The sequence below is a fragment of the Piliocolobus tephrosceles genome, chromosome 2, assembly GCF_002776525.5.
Source record: "Piliocolobus tephrosceles isolate RC106 chromosome 2, ASM277652v3, whole genome shotgun sequence".
Lineage (NCBI taxonomy): Eukaryota > Metazoa > Chordata > Mammalia > Primates > Cercopithecidae > Piliocolobus > Piliocolobus tephrosceles.
Window position 1 is genome coordinate 46,867,246 of NC_045435.1, and position 21,364 is coordinate 46,888,609.

At 41.1% G+C, this 21,364-nt stretch overlaps 2 protein-coding genes across 2 annotated transcripts in view; one reads left to right on the forward strand and one right to left on the reverse strand.

Annotated features, from left to right (window-relative positions):
- Positions 1-1,863: 1,863 nt before the first annotated feature.
- On the reverse strand, positions 1,864-21,129 carry LSM3 (LSM3 homolog, U6 small nuclear RNA and mRNA degradation associated). The gene is made up of 4 exons (XM_023196202.2): positions 20,860-21,129; positions 18,183-18,293; positions 15,832-15,927; positions 1,864-2,176 (listed from the first exon to the last, which is right to left on the reverse strand). Exons 1-4 carry the CDS (start codon positions 20,878-20,880, stop codon positions 2,096-2,098), a joined length of 309 nt encoding a protein of 102 aa, XP_023051970.1. The 5' UTR covers positions 20,881-21,129; the 3' UTR covers positions 1,864-2,095.
- The window catches only part of XPC (XPC complex subunit, DNA damage recognition and repair factor), a 33,289-nt gene continuing 33,054 nt past the window's right edge, over positions 21,130-21,364 (forward strand). The window contains exon 1 of the mRNA XM_023196199.2: positions 21,130-21,273. Within this exon, the coding sequence (XP_023051967.1) occupies positions 21,174-21,273 (100 nt within the window). The 5' untranslated portion in view covers positions 21,130-21,173. The remainder of the gene's footprint in view (positions 21,274-21,364) is intronic.

Consider the following 21,364-nt stretch of genomic DNA (forward strand, 5'->3'; position numbering starts at 1 on the left):
CTTAGCAGCTAGGAAATGAAGTGGGTTGGTATGTTTTAGTTGTATGTGCATGTGAGAGTAACAATGTCAGATATTAAGGTTCATGAGTTTTAGAAATGTGTATAATCAAGTCCTCACAGCCAAAAGTTTGAGTGTAAACTATCAGTTCCCAGAGAAAAAGGAGAAATATAACTAAGAATGAAGAGAAGAAAGTATCCAGAAATTCAGTGTGACCATCAGAAACCACTAAAAATGAATGTAGTGCTGGGGAGAACTGCAGACTCGCAGAGCGAGGCCAGATGGCCTGTCACACCACACCGTAGTGAACACTAGGAGTCAACAGACTGCCCAGAGCCAAGGCCTTGGCACCACACCCATACCACAGGCTCACACAGGTAGGAGGCAGGCAGGTTCAATCTTGCTGCCATGCACTAATAACCACAGGTGGCTTGAGGTCTTTGAGGTTGTTTCTTCTAACATTCTGCAGAAGGGAGTTCATTTTTCAATAGTGAACGGGCTGCTGTAAACAGGTTACCTCCTGGGACCACTACAGTTTAAGGACAAAGTGTGGGGATGGCATAAGTGAAGGGAAGGCATCTCTCCTGCCTCCTCACCTAAGATGAAACCTCCATCAGCTCACCCACACTTGTTTTTCTCTTCTCCATGAACTTGCAGGGGCATGTACCATTAGTAAGGAAAATAAAACCTTTTAAATATGTCTACTGAAAGCATCTTTCTTGCACAAGGCTTAAAGTACCGTGCATTTGTGAGTATATCGTGCTTGATAATGAACACACACACACATTCAGCTCATTTACGGACAAACTATCCACAAGTTAGATTCTCTACATTTCAAAATGGAATGACCATAGTGGAGAAGGTCAGGTTCTAAGCCCTGTCTTGATAAAGTTTGAGAGATTGTAACATGCTTTTCCTTTCCTCTTTAGGTTTTACACATTATGTGCTGACTGAAGCTAGAAATAAAAATGGCTTTGCTTTTAGCCAATTTCTGCTTTACTGTGTCACTGAGACATGTTGTTTGAGACCCCTCATCATTAATGGCCGATGATCCAAGAGTAGAAAAATGGTTTGAGTCATAATTATAAGCAGGTATGACCAAGCTGAACCACGTCTGATCTTAGAATTAAATCAGGCCAGAGAAAAGAGAAATCGTGGTTTGCTCTGTCTTTTATTGCAGGGTTAATGTTTACAATGTCCGTCTACCCCTTTCTCCCATATTTGGGTGCTCTTCCCCATGCTCCTATGGCATCCTGCATGTGCATGATTCTATCAGCATTAATCTTACTGCCTGCAACTGTTGGTTTAAACATCTGCCTCCCCAGAAGACTTGAGGGCAGACAACTTTTTTTTTTTGGACACAGAGTCTCGCTCTGTTGCCCAGGCTGAAGTGCAATGGTGTGATCTTGGCTCACTGCAACCTCTGCCTCCCGAGTTCAAGTGATTCTACTGCCTCAGCCTCCTGAATAGCTGGGATTACAAGTATGTGCCACCACACCTGGCTAATTTTTGTATTTTTAGTAGAGACAGGGTTTCACCATGTTGGCCAGGCTGGTCTCAAACGCCTGACCTCAGGTGATCCACCCTCCTTGGCCTCCCAAACTGCTGGGATTACAGGTGTGAGCCACTGTGTCTGGCCCATATAGCACTTTGGTAAAACTCTGGTTGCCAGCACTCAAACCTGGTGCCTGAAACACAGCAGGTGCACCACAAATGTGTGCTAAGGTAAGACGTGCGCTCACCTTAAATCATTCACAAGACAGAAGACGGCACTGAAAAAAATCTATGAGGAAACACCAATTTAAAGAAAAAAAAATCAGAAAAATATCTGTGAGAATAATGGAGCAAACAAGTCCTGAAAAAGAGTTCTGCATCTTGGTGGTCATATTTATTGGAAGAGCTTAAGAAAAATGAAAATACCATTTCACTTAAGAAGTTGTGAGTTATCTGCAAATCAACTCATTTCAGGCGTGGAAGAATCCCCAGAATTATTTCTTAATATCAAAATGTATGCAGGTTTCTCTTTCGAATGTTTTGTACATTTAGAAAGGCCACTGTACAAAGTCTCCTGTTTTCCATACAGGACAAATTATTTGTTTCAGCCAACTCTCAGTGGAGGGGCAACCAGGACAACGCCATCTCCCCGGACAAAGAGCATTGGAATATTCCGTTTTGTTGACTAGAAGAGAAAAAAACAGAACATATTTATACAATTGTGTATTACTGCTTATTGTTTGTGACAGAAATGTTAAAAAATGGATTCATCATGACACAAAAAATTGGATTAAAAAACCTGATCACTTACCTTGGTAGCACCAAGAACCAATTTATCAACTGCTTCCTTTCGACAGTTGTGGCGGAGACTGGAGCTACCCATTAAAACTCACTCTCCTCCTGGGCACACAGCTGGACTCTTTCTTATTCTTCCTTGCAACCAGATGTAGCCATCGGATTGCTTTAACCAATGTCAAGTAAATAGAAATGGCAGGACTATATCCAGACTGACCCAGAATGCCCCTCTGCGGTCGTTCCTCTAACACTAAATGAACTAAGATAATAGCGAGAGCTCAGAGATGGCAGAGCCACTGATAGGTGAAGCCTGGGTCCCTGACTTACCACCTGGAAGAAAGCTATTGTACAGACCTGAACCCCACCAGGGCTGTCATGTGGACAAGAGATCAACTTCTACTTTGCTGAGTCATTATGTGTTACTTCTGTGTGCTACTGTGGTCACATATACGGAATGGATACCTTGACACATTAGCTTAGTGGTCAGGCCTTGGGCAGTAGAGAAACACATGAATGTTTGAAATCCTAATATTATGCCTTGGCAAAATATTAGATAAAACTTGGAATGTAGCCCAAGGGGCTCCTAAACTTACGAGCTCTAGGAGAAGAGGCTGGAAAAGCCAAATGTTAGTAGGTGTTGCTGTTAGCCTAATGCATTTAGCAGGGCAGTAGAAAAAAACAGAAAAGCTCAGGCAAGAACTAGTTGGCTTTCAAGCAGAGATGAAAAGAAACAGGATTCATAGGGTTAGAAAACCCACTGACTTTTAGACCACAAGTTACAGAAGTAAATATGAAAAAAGGCTTTGAGAAACAAGGCCCAGTAAAATTCCCCAGGTAAACAAACTCAGCTCTGAGGCAAAGATCAGATTAAGGGTGTTGTCTTTCCACCCAAACTTTTGTAGCAAATGGCCTCAAGGTAGTCAACATTAATTTCAGAAAGCAGAACAGGGGTGAGAAACTGAAGAAATAAAGCAGTCCTATAAACTATGCCTAGGAAGAGCTTAGACAGGTTACTGGCCCTTTGAATTGTTTGGATGTAAACAGTTCAGAAACGTATGTTCCAAGTTTTCAAAGAAATTGCATTGCTAAAGAAACCACCAGCCTGGCCAAAAACAAAAAACAAAAAACCTTTGACTATTTGAATCTTCCAGCATAATAGAAGTTGGCCCTGAAAGCTCTGCAGACCCCATTTAGGGTTGCCATATTTTGCAAATAAAGGTGTAGGACGCACAATTAAATTTAGTATAAGTTCCAAACATCGGATGGGACATATTTCATCTAATCGGGGGATTTCTGCTGCTACCAGGACAGGGAGCATTCATGCCCTCCCAGTGGGATTCATCACTGTTAGGGACCAGTAACTGTCTTATGTTTCTCATTCCTTCCTTCTCTGAAAGAGAGTTTTTGTGGTGGATATCCTGTCCCTGCTGTGTTTATCATGAATGTGGGAGGGGTACATTATTCATCTTCTTTGGAGTATAGGTCTCTGTACAAGTGACCACATGTAGTCTGACACAGAACTGAAAGTCACGTGGCAGTCCTGCACCCTGAGCTGGATATCCTGCTTGCATCCTTTGGGGTAGAGATGTGTTCTGTCTGGGAAGTAGGATTCTGTAACACCCACTATCGTTGATCTCTGCAGCAACTTGGCCATCAAACTCACAAAGCTCAAGACAACCAAGGGCACACGGCTTTATACAAAGGAAACACAGCACATGCCCTCTGGACAGCGGCAAGTGTCTCAGCAGAAGTCTTTACAGCATTCCAAGGATTCTTCTCTAGCTACCCAAATGACTTCTTAGTTAGCAGGTAGGTGCAGGAGCCATCCTGCCTTAACTGCCCCAAGCTCCACACCAGAACCAGTATCTTTTATAACAGTTCCATAAATGTGGCTTCATAGTCACCAAGGAGGGGGCACACTCCACTACAAGGGTTGCATAGCTCTCAGGAAAGACCATTGCTATGGGCTCCTAACAGTATTTAGAGCTCATTCACAGTTCTCTCAGTTCAGATGCAGTTTACAAACCAGGGGCCTCTTTTTAAAATACAGCAATATTTTTTATTAACACAGCTGACATTCCAATTTTATCTGTTTCTAGGGAAAATGAACTGGTAAGTTAACCCTGGGTCATTTTTCCATAAAGAATTGTTTTTTTTTTTAAAAGCCCTTTGCTCACAAGGATATATAGACACTGGTTGCCGGGGGGCAGACTATGGCAGAAACTGTTAGCTGTTCATAAAAATTCCTTCTTCCTTCCTAGGCACATAATTCTACTGTATTTCCCAGGCTCCCTTACAGTTGGGTAGGGTCATATCACTGAGCTCTATCCTAAAAAATTTAAGAGGTGTAGTACTTCTAGGCTGATTCATAAACTTCTCATGTACACTCCTCCACTCCTTTTTGCTCCCACTGGCTGGATGTGAAACGATGACAAAAGACTTAGGGGTTGGTGGAGCCACAAGACACAAAGAGTCTGGGTTCCTGAATGACTGCGTGGAGGAGACCTACCTAGAATAATTATGTCATTGAGAAACAAACTCCAGCAGTGCAGAGCCACTGCACATCTGTGACTCTGCTGAGCCAGCACATGTTTAGGGGATACCTGTTATCACAGTCTAGCCAACACAAACTAATATGCCCACAAGAGTATACTTTCAACAACCCATGTGTGAGGAATCTCCCCTGGGCTGTCTGGTCATAATACCCAGGCAGGAGATCTGGCTACAGATAAATAATTCCTGAGAAAGAAGGGGACTCTAGTACAAGGAGTTCAGTGTGTAAACGTAAGTGCTCTAGGTTTAAAAAAAAAAAGAAAGAAAAAAAAGAAAAGGATGCTATAAACTCAGAGAAAAGTATTAAATGTTCTAGTACTGGTGATGAATTTCACCCAGAAATTTTTTTTTAAGTGTGTATGTGTGTCCGATAGGTGACAAGGCTTGGATCTGCAGTCCTTGCAATGAAATAGAATCCTCTGTTTAAAACTTAGAGTCAACCTGCAATGAAATCTGAAGTCCACTCATACAAACATTTGCAGTGCCCATTATGTGTCAGGTACCATGATAGGCATTAGACACAGGGAGATGAATAAAACATGGACTGTCCTCCTAGAATCCCCATTCCAGAAATAAAAAGAGAGAAAGCATGAATTTATTCTGCAGGTATACTCCCACATTAAGAAAAAGATAAAATTGAGTTTTCTCCTCTCTGGACAGGCCATCTTTGTAAAAAAGGCAGCAGCCCCAGTCAGGGGCTTATAGCAGACTTAAACATCTCTGCCTGATGGCTCTGAAGAGAGCAGCAGACCTCCCAGCACAGCATTTGAGCTCTGCTAAGGGTCAGTCTGCCTCCTCAAGTGGGTCCCTGACCCCCGTGTATACTGACTGAGAGACGCCTCCCAGTTGGGGCCAACAGACACCTCACACAGGAGAGCTCTGGTTGGCATCTGGCAGGTGTCCCTCTGGGTTGAAGCTTCCAGAGGAAAGAACAGGCAGCAATCTTTGCTGCTCTGCAGCCTCCGCTAGTGATACCCAGGCAAACAGGGTCAGAAAACTCAAGCAGACTGGCAGCAGAGGGGCCTGACTGTTAGAAGGAAACAAACAAACAGAAAGGATTAGCATGTCCACTGAAAGACCCCATCCGAAAGTCACCAACATCAAAGACAAAAGGTAGATAAATCCACAAAGATGGGGAAAAACCAGCACAAAAAGGCTGAAAATTCCAAAAACAAGAACGCTTCTCCTCCTCCAAAGGATCACAACTCCTCGCCAGCAAGGGAACAAAGCTGGACAATGAGTCTGACTAAATGACAGAAGTAGGTTTCAGAAGGTGGGTAATAACTAACAACTCCGAGCTAAACGAGCATGTTATAACTCAATGCAAGGAATCTAAGAACCTTGAGAAAAGGTTAGTCAAATTGCTAACTAGAATAACCAATGTAGAGAAGAACATAAATGGCCTGATGGAGCTGAAAAACATAGCACGAGAACTTCGTGAAGAATAAACAAGTATCAATAGCTGAATCGATCAAGTGGAAGAAAGGACATCAGTGATTGAAGGTCAACTTAATGAAATAAAGAGAGAAGACAATATTAGAGAAAAAAGAATAAAAAGGAACAAACAAAGCCTCCAAGAAATATGGGACTATGTGAAAAGAACAAATCTACATTTGATTGGTGTACCTGAAAGTGACAGAGAGAATGGAACCAAGTTGGAAAACACTTTTCAGGATATTATCCAGGAGAACTTCCCCAACCTAGTAAGACAGGCCAACATTCAAATTCAGGAAATACACAGAACACCACAAAGATACTCCTCAAGAAGAGCAACCCCAAGACACATAATCGTCAGATTCACCAAGGTTGAAATGAAGGAAAAAACATTAAGCGCAGCCAGAGAGAAAGGTCAGATTACTCACAAAGGGAAGCCCAACAGACTAACAGCTGATCTCTCTAAGGAAACCCTATAAGCCAGAAGGGAGGGGAGTGGGGGCCAATATTCAATGTTCTTGAAGAAAAGAATTTTCAACCCAGAATTTCATATCCAGCCAAACTAAGCTTCATAAGCGAAGGAGAAATAAAATCCTTTACAGATACGCAAATGCTGAGGGATTTTGTCACCACCAGGCCTGCCTTACAAGAGCTCCTGAAAGAAGCACTAAACATGGAAAGGAACAACCAGTACCAGCCACTGCAAAAACGTAACACATTGTAAAGAACATGGACATGAAGAAACTGCATTAACTAACGGGCAAAACAACCAGCTAGTATCATAATGACAGGATCAAATTCACACATAACAAACAGTATTAACTTTAAACGTAAACGGGCTAAATGCTCCAATTAAAAGAAACAGACTGGCAAATTGGATAGAGTCAAGACCTATCAGTGTACTGTATTCAAGAGACCCATCTCACATGCAAAGACACACATAGGCACAAAATAAAGGGATGGAGGAATATTTACCAAGCAAATGTAAAGCAAAAAAAGCAGGAGTTGCAATTCTAATCTCTGATAAAACAGACTTTAAACCAACAAAGATCAAAAGAGACAAAGAGGGGCATTACATAATGGTAAAGGGAACAATGTAGCAAGAAGAGCTAACCATCCTAAATATATATGCACCTGATACAGGAGCACCCAGATTCATAAAACAACTTCTTAGAGACCTACAAAGAGACTTAGACTCTCACACAATAATAGTGGGAGACTTTAACACCCCACTGTCAATATTAGACAGACCAATGAGAGAAAATTAACAAGGATATTCAGGACTTGAACTCAGTTCTGGACCAAGCCGACCTAATAGACCTCTACAGAACTCTCCACCCCAAATCAACAGAATACACATTCTATTCTGCCCCTCATTGCACTTATTCTAAAATTGACCACATAATTGGAGGTAAAACATTCCTCAGCAAATGCAAAAGAAAGGAAATCTTAACAAACAATCTCTCAGACCACAGTGCAATCAAATTAGAACTCAGGATTAAGAAACTCACTCAAAACCACAAATACATGGAAACTGAACAACCTGCTCCCAAATGACTACTGGGTAAACAACGAAAAGAAGGCAGAAATAAAGATGTTCTTTGAAACCAACGAGAACGAAGACACAACGTACCAGAATCTCTGGGACACATTTAAAGTAGTGTTTAGAAGGAAACTTATAGCGCTAAATGCTCACAAGAGAAAGCAGGAAAGACCCAAAATTGACACCCTAACATCAAAATTAAAAGAACCACAGAAGCAACAGCAAACAAATCAAAAGCTAGAAGACATGAAATAACTAAGATCAGAGCAGAACTGAAGGAGACAGAGACATGGACAACCCTGAAAAAATAATCAATGAATTCAGGAGGTTTTTTTTTTTTTTTTTTAAATCAACAAAATAGACCGCTAGCCAGTCTAATAAAGAAGAAAAGAGAGAAGAATCAAATAGATGCAATAAAAAATGATATAGGGGATATCACCACTGATCCCACAGTAGTACAAACTACAATCAGAGAATACTATAAGCATCTGTATGCAAATAAACTAGAAAATCTTGAAGAAATGGATAAAGTCCTGGACACTTACACCCTCCCAAGTCTAAACCAAGAAGAAGTCAAATCCCTGAATAGACCAATAACAAGTTCTGAAATTGAGGCAGTAATTAATAGCCTACCAACCAAAAAAAGTCCAGGACCAGACAGATTCACAGTCGGATTCTATCATAAGTACAAAGAGAAGCTGGTACCATTCCTTCTGAAACTATTCCAAACAACAGAAAAAGAGGGAATCCTCCCTAACTCATTTTATGAGGCCAGTATCACCCTGATACCAAAGCCTGGCAGAGACACACACACAAAAAAGGAAATTTCAGGACAATATCCCTGATGAACATTGATGCGAAAATCCTCAATAAAATACTGGCAAACTGAATCCAGCAGCACATCAAAAAGCTGATCCACCACGATCAAGTCAGCTGCATCCCTGGGATGCAAGGCTGGTTCAGCATATGCAAATCAATAAATGTAACTCATCACATAAATAGAACCAGTCACAAAAACCACATGATTATCTCAATAGATGCAGAAAAGGCCTTCAATAAAATTCAACACCTCTTCATCCTAAAAACTCTCAATAAACTAGGTATCGATGAAACATATCTCAAAATAATAAGAGCTATTTATGACAAACCCACAGCCATTATCATACTGAATGGGCAAAAACTGGAAACATTCCCTCTGAAAACCGGCGAAAGACAGGGATGCCCTCTCTCACCACTCCTATTCAACAGAGTATTGGAAGTTTTGGCCAGGGCAATCAGACGTGAGAAAGCAATAAAGGGTATTCAAATAGGAAAAGAGGAAGTCAAATTGTCTCTGTTTGCAAATGACGATTGTATATTTAGAAAACCCCATCGTCTCAGTCCAAAACCTCCTTAAGCTGATACGCAACCTCAGGATACAAAATCAACGTGCAAAAATCACAAGCATTCCTATACACAAATAACAGACAAATAAAGAGCCAAATCATGAGTGAACTCCCATTCACAATTGCTACTAAGAGAATAAAATACCTGGGAATACAACTTACAAGGGATGTGAAGGACCTCTTCAAGAAGAACTACAAACCACTGCTCAAGGAAATCAGAGAGGACACAAATAAATGGAAAAAGATTCTACGATCATGGATAGGAAGAATCAATATCATGAAAATGGCCATACTGCCCAAAGTAATTTATAGATTCAATGCTAACCCCATCAACCTACCACTGACTTTCTTCACAGAATTGAAAAAAACTACTTTAAACTTCATATGGAACCAAAAAGAGCCTGCATAGCCAGGGCAATCCTGGGCAAGAAGAACAAAGCTGGAGGCATCACACTACCTGACTTCAAACTACATTACATGGCTACAGTAACCAAAACAGCATGGTACTGGTACCAAAAGAGATAATATAGACCAATGGAACAAAACGGAGGCCTCAGAAATAACACCACACAGCTACAACTACCTAATCTTTGACAAACCTGACACACATAAGAAATGGGGAAAAGATTCCCTATTTAATAAATGGTGTTGGGAAAACTGGCTAGCCATATGCAGAAAACTGAAACTGGATCCCTTCCTTAAACCTTTTACAAAAATCAACTCAAGATGGATCAAAGATTTACATTTAAGACCTAGGACCATAAAAATCCTAGAAGAAAACCTGGGCAATACCATTCAGGACATAGGCATGGGCAAAGACTTCATGTCTAAAACACCAAAAGCAATGGCAACAAAAGCCAAAATTGACAAATGGGAGCTAACTAAACTAAAGCGCTTCTGCACAGCAAAAGAAACTATCATCAGAGTGAACAGGCAACCTACAGAATGGGAGAAAATTTTTGCAATCTATCCATCTGACAAAAGGCTACTATCCAGAATCTACAAAGAACTTAAATTTACAAGAAAAAAACAACCCCATCAAAAAATGGGCAAAGGATATGAAGAGACATTTCTTAAAAGAAGACATTTATGCAGTCAAAAGACATGAAAAAATGCTCGTCATCACTGGTCAATAAAGAAATGCAAATCAAAGCCACAACGAGATACTATTTCACACCAGTTAGAATGGTGATCATTAAAAAGTCAGGAAACAACAGATGCTAGAGAGGTTGTGGAAAATTGGAATGCTTTTACACTGTTGGTGGGAGCATAAATTAGTTCAACCACTGTGGAAGACAGTGTGGAGATTCCTCAAGGATCTAGAACTGGAAATAAAATTTGACCCAGGCATCCCATTACTGAGTATATATTCAAAGGATTGTAAATCATGCTACTATAAAGACACATAAACATGTATGTTTATTGCGGCGCTACTCACAATAGCAAAGACTTGGAATCAACCCAAATGTCCATCAATGATAGACTGGATTAAGAAAATGTGGCACATATACATCATGGAATACTGTGCAGGTATAAAAAAGGAGGAGTTCATGTCCTTTGCAGGGGTATGGATGAAGCTGGAAACCATCATTCTCAGCAAAATATCACAAGATCAGAAAACCAAACATCCCATGTTCTCACTCATAAGAGGAAGTTGAACAATGAGAACACATGGACACAGGGAGGGGAACATCACACACCAGGGCCTGTCGGGAGCTGGGAGGCTAGGGGAGGGATAACATTAGGAGAAATACCTAATGTAGGTGACAGGCTGATGGGTGCAGCAAACCACCAGGGCACGTGTATACCCATGTTACAAAACTGCATGTTATGCACATGTAACCCAGAACTTAAAGTATAATTAAAAAAAAAAAAGATAAAATTATTTACAGCAGAATAGGTTTTATTAGCAAAATATTGGAAATGGCTATCTGTCCATCAACAGGAAAACAGTTAAATTATGGTACATCTATACAATGAAGTACCATAAAGCTAAAAATGAAAGCATAAGGAAGCTATCTATGAAAGGGAAAGAGCACTGAGATTAAAAAACAGGGGAAGGGAGAATAATTAACATTCATTAGCATGTGCATAAAGACATGAGAAGATTCTCAGGAAACCAGTAACAGTGCTTATGTCTGGGGCTGGGGTGTAAAGATGATGAACAGAGGATGGGGTGGAAGACTTTTTACTACACTGTGTTCCTTTTTGCATTTTGTGATTTTAAGACTGTGTGAGTCTAGCATCTATTCAAAAAGTTAAATTAAAGTGGAAGCAACTTAAAATGAGTAAGAAAAGAAATATGTGTTAAGTACTATAGGGTGATATGGACCATATGGTCTCAGCTTGGACCATAAAGAGTTAGCTCTGTATGAGGGAGCAGGTCTAGAGCTGCTCTAATACAAGTGCCACTAGTCACAGGTGGCTCATTAAATTAAAATTAAATAAAATTAAATGTTCAGTTCCTTAGTCACACCAGCACCCATATCAAGTGCCAAATAGCCACATGTGGCTCACAGCTCCTGTAATAACAGCTTAGACAGAAATTTTCACTACTGCAGATAGTTCTATTATTACAGTGCTAATCTACAGAAAGGTCTAGAAGAGCCATCTGATGCTGTAGAAGACCTTCGGGCAAGCAGAGGGAGCAGAGGGCTTAGTTACAAAAGGGTGCAACGTCCCCAAGAGAAACTGTCTGGTGAGTCAAACTATGAGGTGTTTGGTGAAGGAAGGTAGTACACATGATGGACAGCCGAAAAAGTAGGCTGGGTCAAACAACACAGACTGTTCACAATCTGTAAAATGGAAACTCCAATTATGGGGGACCAAGAATCAGAAGAGTAAGACTGACTGCTTTTCATCTTCCTATTTATAAGTCAGCAGCCAAATTAATTATTTAGAAGTCAATTATGTAAGTTATAGGGGGGGAAAAAAAAACCAATAACCCTATGGTTTATGGGTCCCCCATACTGTTTTGGTGATAACGTTGATGTTCATTAGTTATTTCAATAGACGAGAGAGAGAGCAACATGTAAAATGGGTCAAGGTAAGAAACCATTTAGTCTAGTTTCCCATCTTGGTTTCCCATCTTGCAGATTAGTAACAAGAGCGCACAGGAGAGTGAAGTAGTTACTCTCCATGGCACTGAACCAGATGCAGACACTCTCCATAATATCACTGTCTTTCCTTTCTAAGTCTATTGTTAATACACATTTATACACTGAAGTATTCTCAGTCATCTAAAGATTCCATTTTAAATGTTTTACCCAGCACATCATGGCAACGTGAAAAAAACTCATTAACGTAACAGACTTTGCTGACTGTTCTGCAGCTGCAATTCTAGGCACAAGAGAGATCACATGCACGCCAGTACACAGCATTCAGGAGCTAACTAGTCCCAGTAGCCTTTCAAGGCAGCAATTAATCTTAATCGGGGTCAGTAACTACTGAGACTGTTATAGACACTCCACCCAGAGAAATGCACATGTGCACAGACACATAGCACTTTCAAACAGTTTCAGGAGGAACCGCACTTGGAGCAGACTACTAGGGATGACAGAGGTGGACCCTGCTGTTGGTTCACCGCAAACATGGAGTAAGTGGCAGCGTTCCCTTCTCTGTAAGAATAGACACCACAGTTGAAGAGTCCTTTCTGTCACAAGCAGAATTCAAGACAAGAGCATTAAAATGCTTATGAAGAGTCTACTCCCATGGTAAAATTCTTACGTTAATAATGTTACATGAATAAAGCAGAATATTAAAGCTGCATAGTCCGTATTTTATCACATTTAAGATATAATTTGTAAGCTTAGTTGAACCGAAAAAGGAAAAATTTTGCCAATTAAATTATGACACAATTTTTTTTATCACATCACCTGTAAGATGCAATCAGATTTTTGAGATGCTAAAATTTAAGAAAAAGTGCATCTTAGAATTGGTACTTATGATTGTGTCCATGTTAAGAAAACAGTAACCACCACCAAACAATAGTTACTAAATGAAATTCCTAAAGGAAAAAAAAATGCAGATTTTAAAAACTACTACTCTTTCTTGGAGAAATAAGCCAGCAAAAATACATAAATAAATAAGTAAAAATTTAAAAAAAAGAAAAAAATGTGAAGTGTTTACACTTACGAGAAAGAACACTAGCAAAGGAGTCAGGTGTGGTCAGAGAGGAGGAATGCCAGGATAAAGCAGAACTACAAAATCCAATGAAGGCTAACGGTTTAACAGTTACAATGTGCCTGTCGCTCATCTGAAGGCTTTTCATGTAGCCCTCAATGAATCCTCCACGGTTATATGAAGTGGGTCCTATTATTATTCCCAGTTTACAGACAAGGAAACACATTCACAGACGGGGTAGGTGAGCTGGCCCAATTAAAAAGGTGGTAAGCAAGGGAGTCAAGATTTGAATCCATGTAGTCTTGTACTCTGAGCCCACATTTTAACCAGTATGCCCTGGCAGGCTCAGAAACTGGCTTCCCAAATCTTAAAGATCTCTCTGCTATGGCCTGGCACAGTGGCTCACACCTGTAATCCCAGCACTTTGGGAGGCCAGGAGTTCAAGACCAGCCTGGCCAACATGGTGAAACCCCATCTTTACTAAAAACACAAAAATTAGCTGTGCGTGGTGGCACATGCCTGTAATCCCAGCTACTTGGGAGGCACAAGAATTGCTTGAACCTGGGAGGCGGAGGCTGCAGTGAGCTGAGATCGCCATTGCACTCCAGCCTGGGTGACACAGGGAGACTCTGTCCTAGGGAAAAAAAAAAAAAAAAAAGACCTTTCTGACAAGATGACTGGTGATACTAATAAATGTGATTTTTTTTAAACATTGAACAAATAAAATGAATCTGCATAGCTCAGTGAACTATTTTCTAAAGAACCAGTGCCTGATATAACCAAATCATGCATGAGTAAGAGATCCATTTGAAGTGCCAGGCAGATTAATGAATTTTCACCTAACAAGAGTATGAAAAGTTTACTGTTATGGTTTCAGATTCCAGACTGCAAATAACCTTTGACTGACTACCACTTGTTCAGTTTGGGTGTAGTATCAAAGGTGGAACATCCACAAAACATACTCCTTCCTTTCCAACTATCTGTGTGGTCAGATTTGCTTCATTTACAACATCTCATGATACATTTAATGCAGAAAAAAGATACAAGAATCTTCTAGCTGTCATCGATTAAGCCGGGCATTAAAGAGATTTGCAAAAATGTAAAACAAAGACATTCCTCATTAAACATTTTGTTTTAGAAAATAGTTATTGTTCATAAAAATGTTACAGTCATATGTGATAGGTGTTTTGTTTTGTTCTGAGACAGAGTCTCACTCTGTCCCCCAGGTTGAAGTACAGTAGCATGATCTCAGCTTACCGCAACCTCTACCTCCCGGATTCAAGTGATTCTGCTGCCTCAGCCTCCCGAGTCGCTGGGATTGCAGGTGCCTGCCGCCACGGCCGGCTGATTTTTTGTATTTTCAGTAGAGACAGGGTTTTGCCATGTTGCCAGGCTGGTCTCAAACTCCTGACCTCAGGTGATACACACGCTCCGGCCTCTCAAAGTGCTGGGATTACAGGCATGAGCCACTGTGCCCGGACTTTTTTTTTGAGATGGAGTTTCACTTTTGTTGACCAGGCTGGAATGCAATGGCACAATCTCAGCTCACTGCAATCTCTGCCTCCAGGGTTCAAGCAGTTCTCCTGCCTCAGCCTCCCAAGTAGGGGGGATTACAGGCATATGCCACCACACCTAGCTAAGTTTTTGTATTTTTAGTAGAGACAGGGTTTTACCATGTTGGCCAAGATGGTCTCGAACTCCTGACCTCAGGTGATTCACACGTTTCGGCCTCTCAAAGTGCTGGGATTACAGGTGTGAGCCACCGTGCCTGGCCTTTTTTTTTTTGAGACAGAGCTTCACTCTTGTTGACCAGGTTGGAGTGCAATGGCACAATCTCAGCTCACTGCAACCTCTGCCTCCAGGATTCAAGCAGTTCTCCTGCCTCAGCCTCCCAAGTAGCTGGGATTACAGGCATATGCTACCATACCCGGCTAATTTTTTGTATTTTTAGTAAGGATGGGGCTTCACCATGTTGGTGAGGCTGGTCTCGAACTCCTGACCTCAGGTGATCCACCTGCCTTGGCCTCCCAAAGTGCTGGGATTACAGGTGTGAGCCATGATGCCCAGCCAGGTTTTTTTAATGAATAAATATTTAAAAATTTTTTCAGTTTCAGGTTCTAATAAATTAAGTATTAATAGATCAAATCCATAGAAAACGAAAGAACACTGTCCACTATTGCTGTTACACACTACTATACATAGCCACCTTGCATTGTTGTATCTCACTGAATCTGGGAACCCTATGAGGTAAGTGGTAGTATTCCTGCTTACCAATGAGAAGTCAGCTAACTTAATTCCCTTGCCCAAGGTAGCCCAAATAGGAAGTGGTCAGGCCAGTACTGGCAACCACGTCTGTCAGATGCCAGAACCCCTGCATTTAATTGCTGTGCTCTACTGAGTCCATAAGTAGGTGTCAAACCATGACGCGCTTCCCATAAATATGAGTTAAGCTGTTTGAAAGAGAACAGCTGATATTTGCAAAGCAATGAATAGAACTGCATGACTTACTTTATATATCTCTTCATATGTTTCTTCATCAATTTCTATAGTAGTCACAGTTTCTTCCACGTCTCCCAAGATCATATTTAAATGTTGATCATAAGCCTAAAGTGGGAGGGTAAAGAACCAAGAAATTTAATAATCAAATTATGAAAATGATTAAGGATTAACAATACGCAAATTGCTCAATTACAACTAAGGCATGTGATACTTACATCACAAACTTTTACATGCAAATAAAAAGTAATCCTACTATACTAATACACTGTTTCTTCACAAGTCATTTCAAATGATTACTTAATTGACCTGATAAAAATATAAAACTGCTCATATGGCCAAAAATAAATTTACTCAAAATCACTTGAAATTATTTTTAAAGTCTCCACCCCACTTGTTATCTAAGGCAGTCACATCATTTATAATATTTAATTATGAAAAACAGATTCATCTTCATCATTTATCAGTAGACATCCTTCAAATTCACCTATAACAATGTGACAAGAAAAATACAGTAAAGAAGATAAAATCCTTTGTTTACTGGTAAGACGATGGCATTGCAGTCTTCTAAAGGCACACGGTAGACTACATGTTGCAGAGAGAAAGTAAGTAGAGAAACACCCTGCCCATTTCTAACCTATCTAGAACTTAAATGTATTTAGCATCTGTGGGCTCAATCAATAAATGTTGCAGCTAAGATATTCAATCCAAGCTCCAAAGTTCATTCATTTTACTAAAAGGTGCACTTTAAAGCTGGGACTTTGTTCAGAACCCAAGTTTACTTCTAACAACGTGTTACATGGTTCGCCTGCTCACATCAAAATAAAAGTCACTTGTCAGCCACGTGGGAAACTGCTTTAAGCAGGGCACATTAACAAGAGCAAAAATGTGTAACTGAGGGGCACAAAACAAACAGAAAGTTGGGGCCATTTAGGATAGAGACCATCAAGTTTACACAGGGAACTGAAGAAGCCTCCAAGGGCCACAGACTTAACTAATTAAGCTCAATTCCATTTGTATTCCCGAAGTTACCACTATTCCTTTCCTGGAGTCTCTCTTCCTTTAAGGCCAACTGTAGATTGTCTCCTATTTCCTTCCCAAGCCCAGAGGTTCTTTATTGTTAGGTTTTGTGGAAGGTGAAACCACAGTACTTAAGAGTGGGACTCAGGTCAATCTAGATTCAAATTCTAGCTCTCCCTTTACTGGCAAGTGACTGTACCTTTCTGAGCCTGAGCTTCCTACAGGGCAAAGCAGGAATAATTAGTATATCATCACAGGGTTGTTATAAAGATTAAATCAGATATCACACACGAAATGCTTAGAATAATAGTAGCTGGTCTACACCTAATGCTCAATAAATGTTAGCTATTTTTAATCACTTTAGGGTAAAGTAACAACACTAAAAACAACACACTTAGGAAAGCAACAAGTCATTAAGGAGAGGCAAAACCTAAGGGTACTCTATGAACAAACGGGATTACTTCAAGGGACCAATTCTACAGATATTTTGCAGATATGCACAAATAAATATGTAAAAAAATGCTTACTGCAAGTATTTATGTAAGTATTTGTAGCAAGAAATGAAAAAAAAATCGATCACTATCATATACAGAATCCTAGGTAGTCATTAAAGAGAACAAATGAGAATTAAATGCACTAATGATCAATAATCTCCAAGAAAGATTAAGTGAAAAAAGGTGCTGAAAAACATGTATAGCAGGATCCATGTTTTGTAGAGGTAGGGTGTACATAGTGCAAGTATGTGCATATGTACATATATGAATATATGCGTGTAAACATACAGAAACAGTAACCCAATTTTTAATTTTTATTTTTTGTAGAGACAGGGTCTCTCTATGTTGCCCAGGCTGGCAACACAGAGAACTCCTGGCCTCAAGTGATCCTCCTGCCCCAGCCTCCCAAAGTGCTGAGATTACAGGCATGAGCCACTGCATCTGGCCAAGATAATCCAATTTTTAATAGTGCTTACTAGTAGAGGAAATGGGATTTCACTTTTTACTCTATATATTTTTGTGCTGTTTAACTTTTCATAATAAAACACATATTTGTGTTTTAAATTTTAAAAAAATTTAAGAATGGAGGACAAATAAACGTTATTTACAAATAAACAGAAGGCAAAAATGAAAGGAATAAAAATATTCTATAATAAACATATTTTTATTAAAAGAAAAATATTAAAAATGTGAATACATGCAGTTTTATTTGGCTTATGGAAACACGGGTGATTTTCCACTACCCTCTCTTCCTTCAAAATACCCTTTCACTCTGGACAGGTTTTACATTTCAAGGTAGTGGGGGTAGGAAGGAATCTGATTTCAAGGTAACTTGATAAATTTACTCACATGTAATCTGCCTCGAAGCTCTCGGTCATTTCTCATCTTCACATAAATTCGCTCATCTAGGCTGAGCCTGATAAGATCCAGGGGCTCCTCTACAGTGTTGGTAGTTTGTTGCTGATAAGAGAAACAGGTTTAGTAACGTAGTACTAGAGATAGAGTAGTGCTTAAATCACTGCTATGCTGTATGACCATGAGCAAGTTATTTAACCTTTTTCTGCCTCAGTCTCCTAATCTGTAAAATGGAGATAATAGTGTCTACCTAATAGTTTTTATGAGGCTTAAGTGACATATATCAAGGCTTAGAACAGAGCTTTTCACATAGTATGTGCTATATAAATGTAGGTTAAAACACGCATACGTGAGAAGGAGTTACACAGCAAAATAATCATGACTATACTTTGTTCCCTCAAAATCCAAACTGCCTGACCCAATTTCAGGGTACAGGGTCTCAGGGACTTTAGCTTTATCTCAAATATTATGTAATCATAGGAAAAACACTCACGTAATGCCTACCATATACTAATCAGAATGCCAAGTAGAGGTGTAGGTTTATGGGAAGATTATGAATTCAGCACAGGTTGAGGTTAGGCTGCCAACTAGCCAGTAAGATGAATATTTAGTAGCCAGAATAGAACACTGGTTCAAAGCACTGGCTTAGCCAGGCATGGTGGCATGTGCCTGTAGTCCCAGCTACTCCGGGGCTGAGGTGGGAGGATTGCTTGAGCCTGGAAGGTGGAGGTCGCGGTGAGCCAAGATGGTGCCAGCAAGCAAGCAAACACCGACTTTGGAGTCAGGCAGTCCGGGTTCAACTCCCGGCTGTGACCTGACACTTATGAACTGAGATTAAAAATCATGCCATCTGTAATTCTCAGATTCTTCATTTGTAATTGAGAAAGCCACAACCTTCCTTCTGGGTTCTTATGAGGATGAAACTAGTTAATGCATTTAAAACAGTGCCAGGAAAGCAGAAAATATTAATACTTAGAAATGGTTCCTACTGGCTGGGCGTGGTGGCTCACGCCTGAATCCCAGCACTTTGGGAGGCTGAGAAGGGCAGATCACCTGAGATCAGGAGTTTGAGACCAGCCTGGCCAACATGGTGAAACCCCGTCTCTACTAAAAATACAAAAATTAGCCAGGCGTGGTGGCACGTGCCTGTAGTCCCAGCTACTTGGGAGGCTGAGACAGGAGAATTGCTTGAACCCAGGAGGCAGAGGTTGCAGTGAACTGAGATCGCGCCACTGCACTCCAGCCTGGGCGACAGAGTGAGACTACATCCAAAAAAAAAAAGAAAGGAAAAGATTCCTCTAATATCATATTATTAAAGAACTGCTGGAAACACTGGTTTTAGAGGTCAGGGCTAGGATGACTTGGGGTCACCCACATGGAAGGGAGGGTTGCAGCCATTAAAGAGTTAGATGATTCAAGGAGAGCTTCTTCAGTAAGTACACAAGGCCAGTGGAGGAAGGTAACTGAATTCGTAACAGGCTCTGAAGATTCAAAAGGCCCGATGAGAGAAAAAAAAATAACCTAACTCAACTGGTCCCTATGTCCTTCAGTTCAACAGGTGTTTGTTAAAGGATCAGATAACCAACTGTTAGATTACAATGATACAGAAGTCACAATCCCCACCCTCAAGGAGCTCATTCTAATGTGGATAGGCATACGAATAATTATAATACTGTAAGAATATGCACATGACAGAGCCCTACTGCTACCTAAGCCTCTGTCTGGGACGCCCACTTTCTGTTCTCTTCATCCTGTAGCTTTATATACTGGCTTTTAAAAGAGGCCTCCTCTGATCATCTAACTCATTCACTCAAATATTGGTTGAGTATTTCCAGCACTGTTCTAAACCCCAAGGACAAAAGAATGAACAAAACAAAACCCCTACTGTTATGGCACTTACATTCTAGTCAGGAGAGATACACATAAAACAAAGATGCATACATTTAATATGAAAAAATAACGTTCTATGAAGAAAAATGAGGCAGGGTAAGCAGAGTAGGGGGAGTGCTATTTGGGCAGAAGTCCTCTCTGAGGAGGTGAGATTTCAGTAGAAAGTTTAAGTTGTACCATGATCTCCAAAGATATTTGAGGAAGAAAAAGACCAGGTGAAAAACCTTCTGGGACCATCTGTTATTCTGCATACCAGTTCCTTGTTTCCTTCATAGCACATCACAGTTCCTATAAATCTTACATATTTATATTTATCTGTTCTCCTCGCGAATATAAGCTCCAAGTCATGGCAAGGATCACTTATATATCGATGTCAGTGTCCCTGGCCCTTAGAACAGTGTCTAACCATACAAAGCTGATGTTCACTCTCTCTGCTGAATGAGTAAATAATTGCTGCGCTCAGTAATGATAACAACTCCTAACTTTATTATCTAGCTTTCTATTGGAATCCCGACAGCTCTGTGAGGCAGGCACGGATAATAATGTACAGATTTAAAAAAATGAAGCGAAGAGTGTGATGAATAGTCATCAGGTGGCCTTCTAATGGAAAAGACCTCAGGGCCTGCAGCAAAAATCGGAGGGGGGTGTTTACGGAAAGGACGGGGCGGATTAGGCCGTGTGACTTGGAAAAAGGAGGCACGACTGGCCATTTTTCCTGAGTTTGGAAAAAGCAGTTTAGTACAAGAAGCGGCTCCGAGCTACCGCCTTAAAATTCACTCACCTGGTCTACGTCGTCCGCCATGTTTCAAACCCTGCGCCCTTTCCCGCCTCTCGCGAGAACACAAGAGCAACTCCGAGCTCCGGAAACGTGAGGCTACAATACACCGGAAATAGAGAGAAACCTGTTGTGCTCTTTCCTGCTTCCCGCGGTTTTTTAGTGGCCACGGGTATGGGGCGGAGCTTCCTTTGGGGGCGTGACTAGGCCCCCAACGAAGGGGCGTGGCCAGACGCGCCCGCCTCGGGGCGGGACCTGCGTTCTAACGCATCGCGGCCTGGTGCGTCACTCGCGAAGTGGATTTTGCCCGGACAAGCAAAATGGCTCGGAAGCGCGCGGCCGGCGGGGAGCCGCGGGGACGCGAAACGCGCAGCCAGAAGTCCAAGGCCAAGAGCAAGGCCCGGCGTGAGGAGGAGGAGGGTGAGAGCGTGGCCCAGCGGGCTTCGCGGGAGACTCTGCCGGTGGGCGGAGGAGGCCCAGAGGCAGGGGCGGTGGGAGTCCAGACGCGGAG

Coding starts and splice junctions, on each gene's coding strand:
- LSM3 (XM_023196202.2), bottom strand. CDS start 20,880: ATGGCGGACGACGTAGACCAG. Junction 18,294..20,859: donor TGGCGGACGACGTAGACCAG/GTGAGTGAATTT, acceptor TTCTCTTATCAG/CAACAAACTACCAACACTGT. Junction 2,177..15,831: donor CATATGAAGAGATATATAAA/GTAAGTCATGCA, acceptor TTTCTCTTCTAG/TCAACAAAACGGAATATTCC.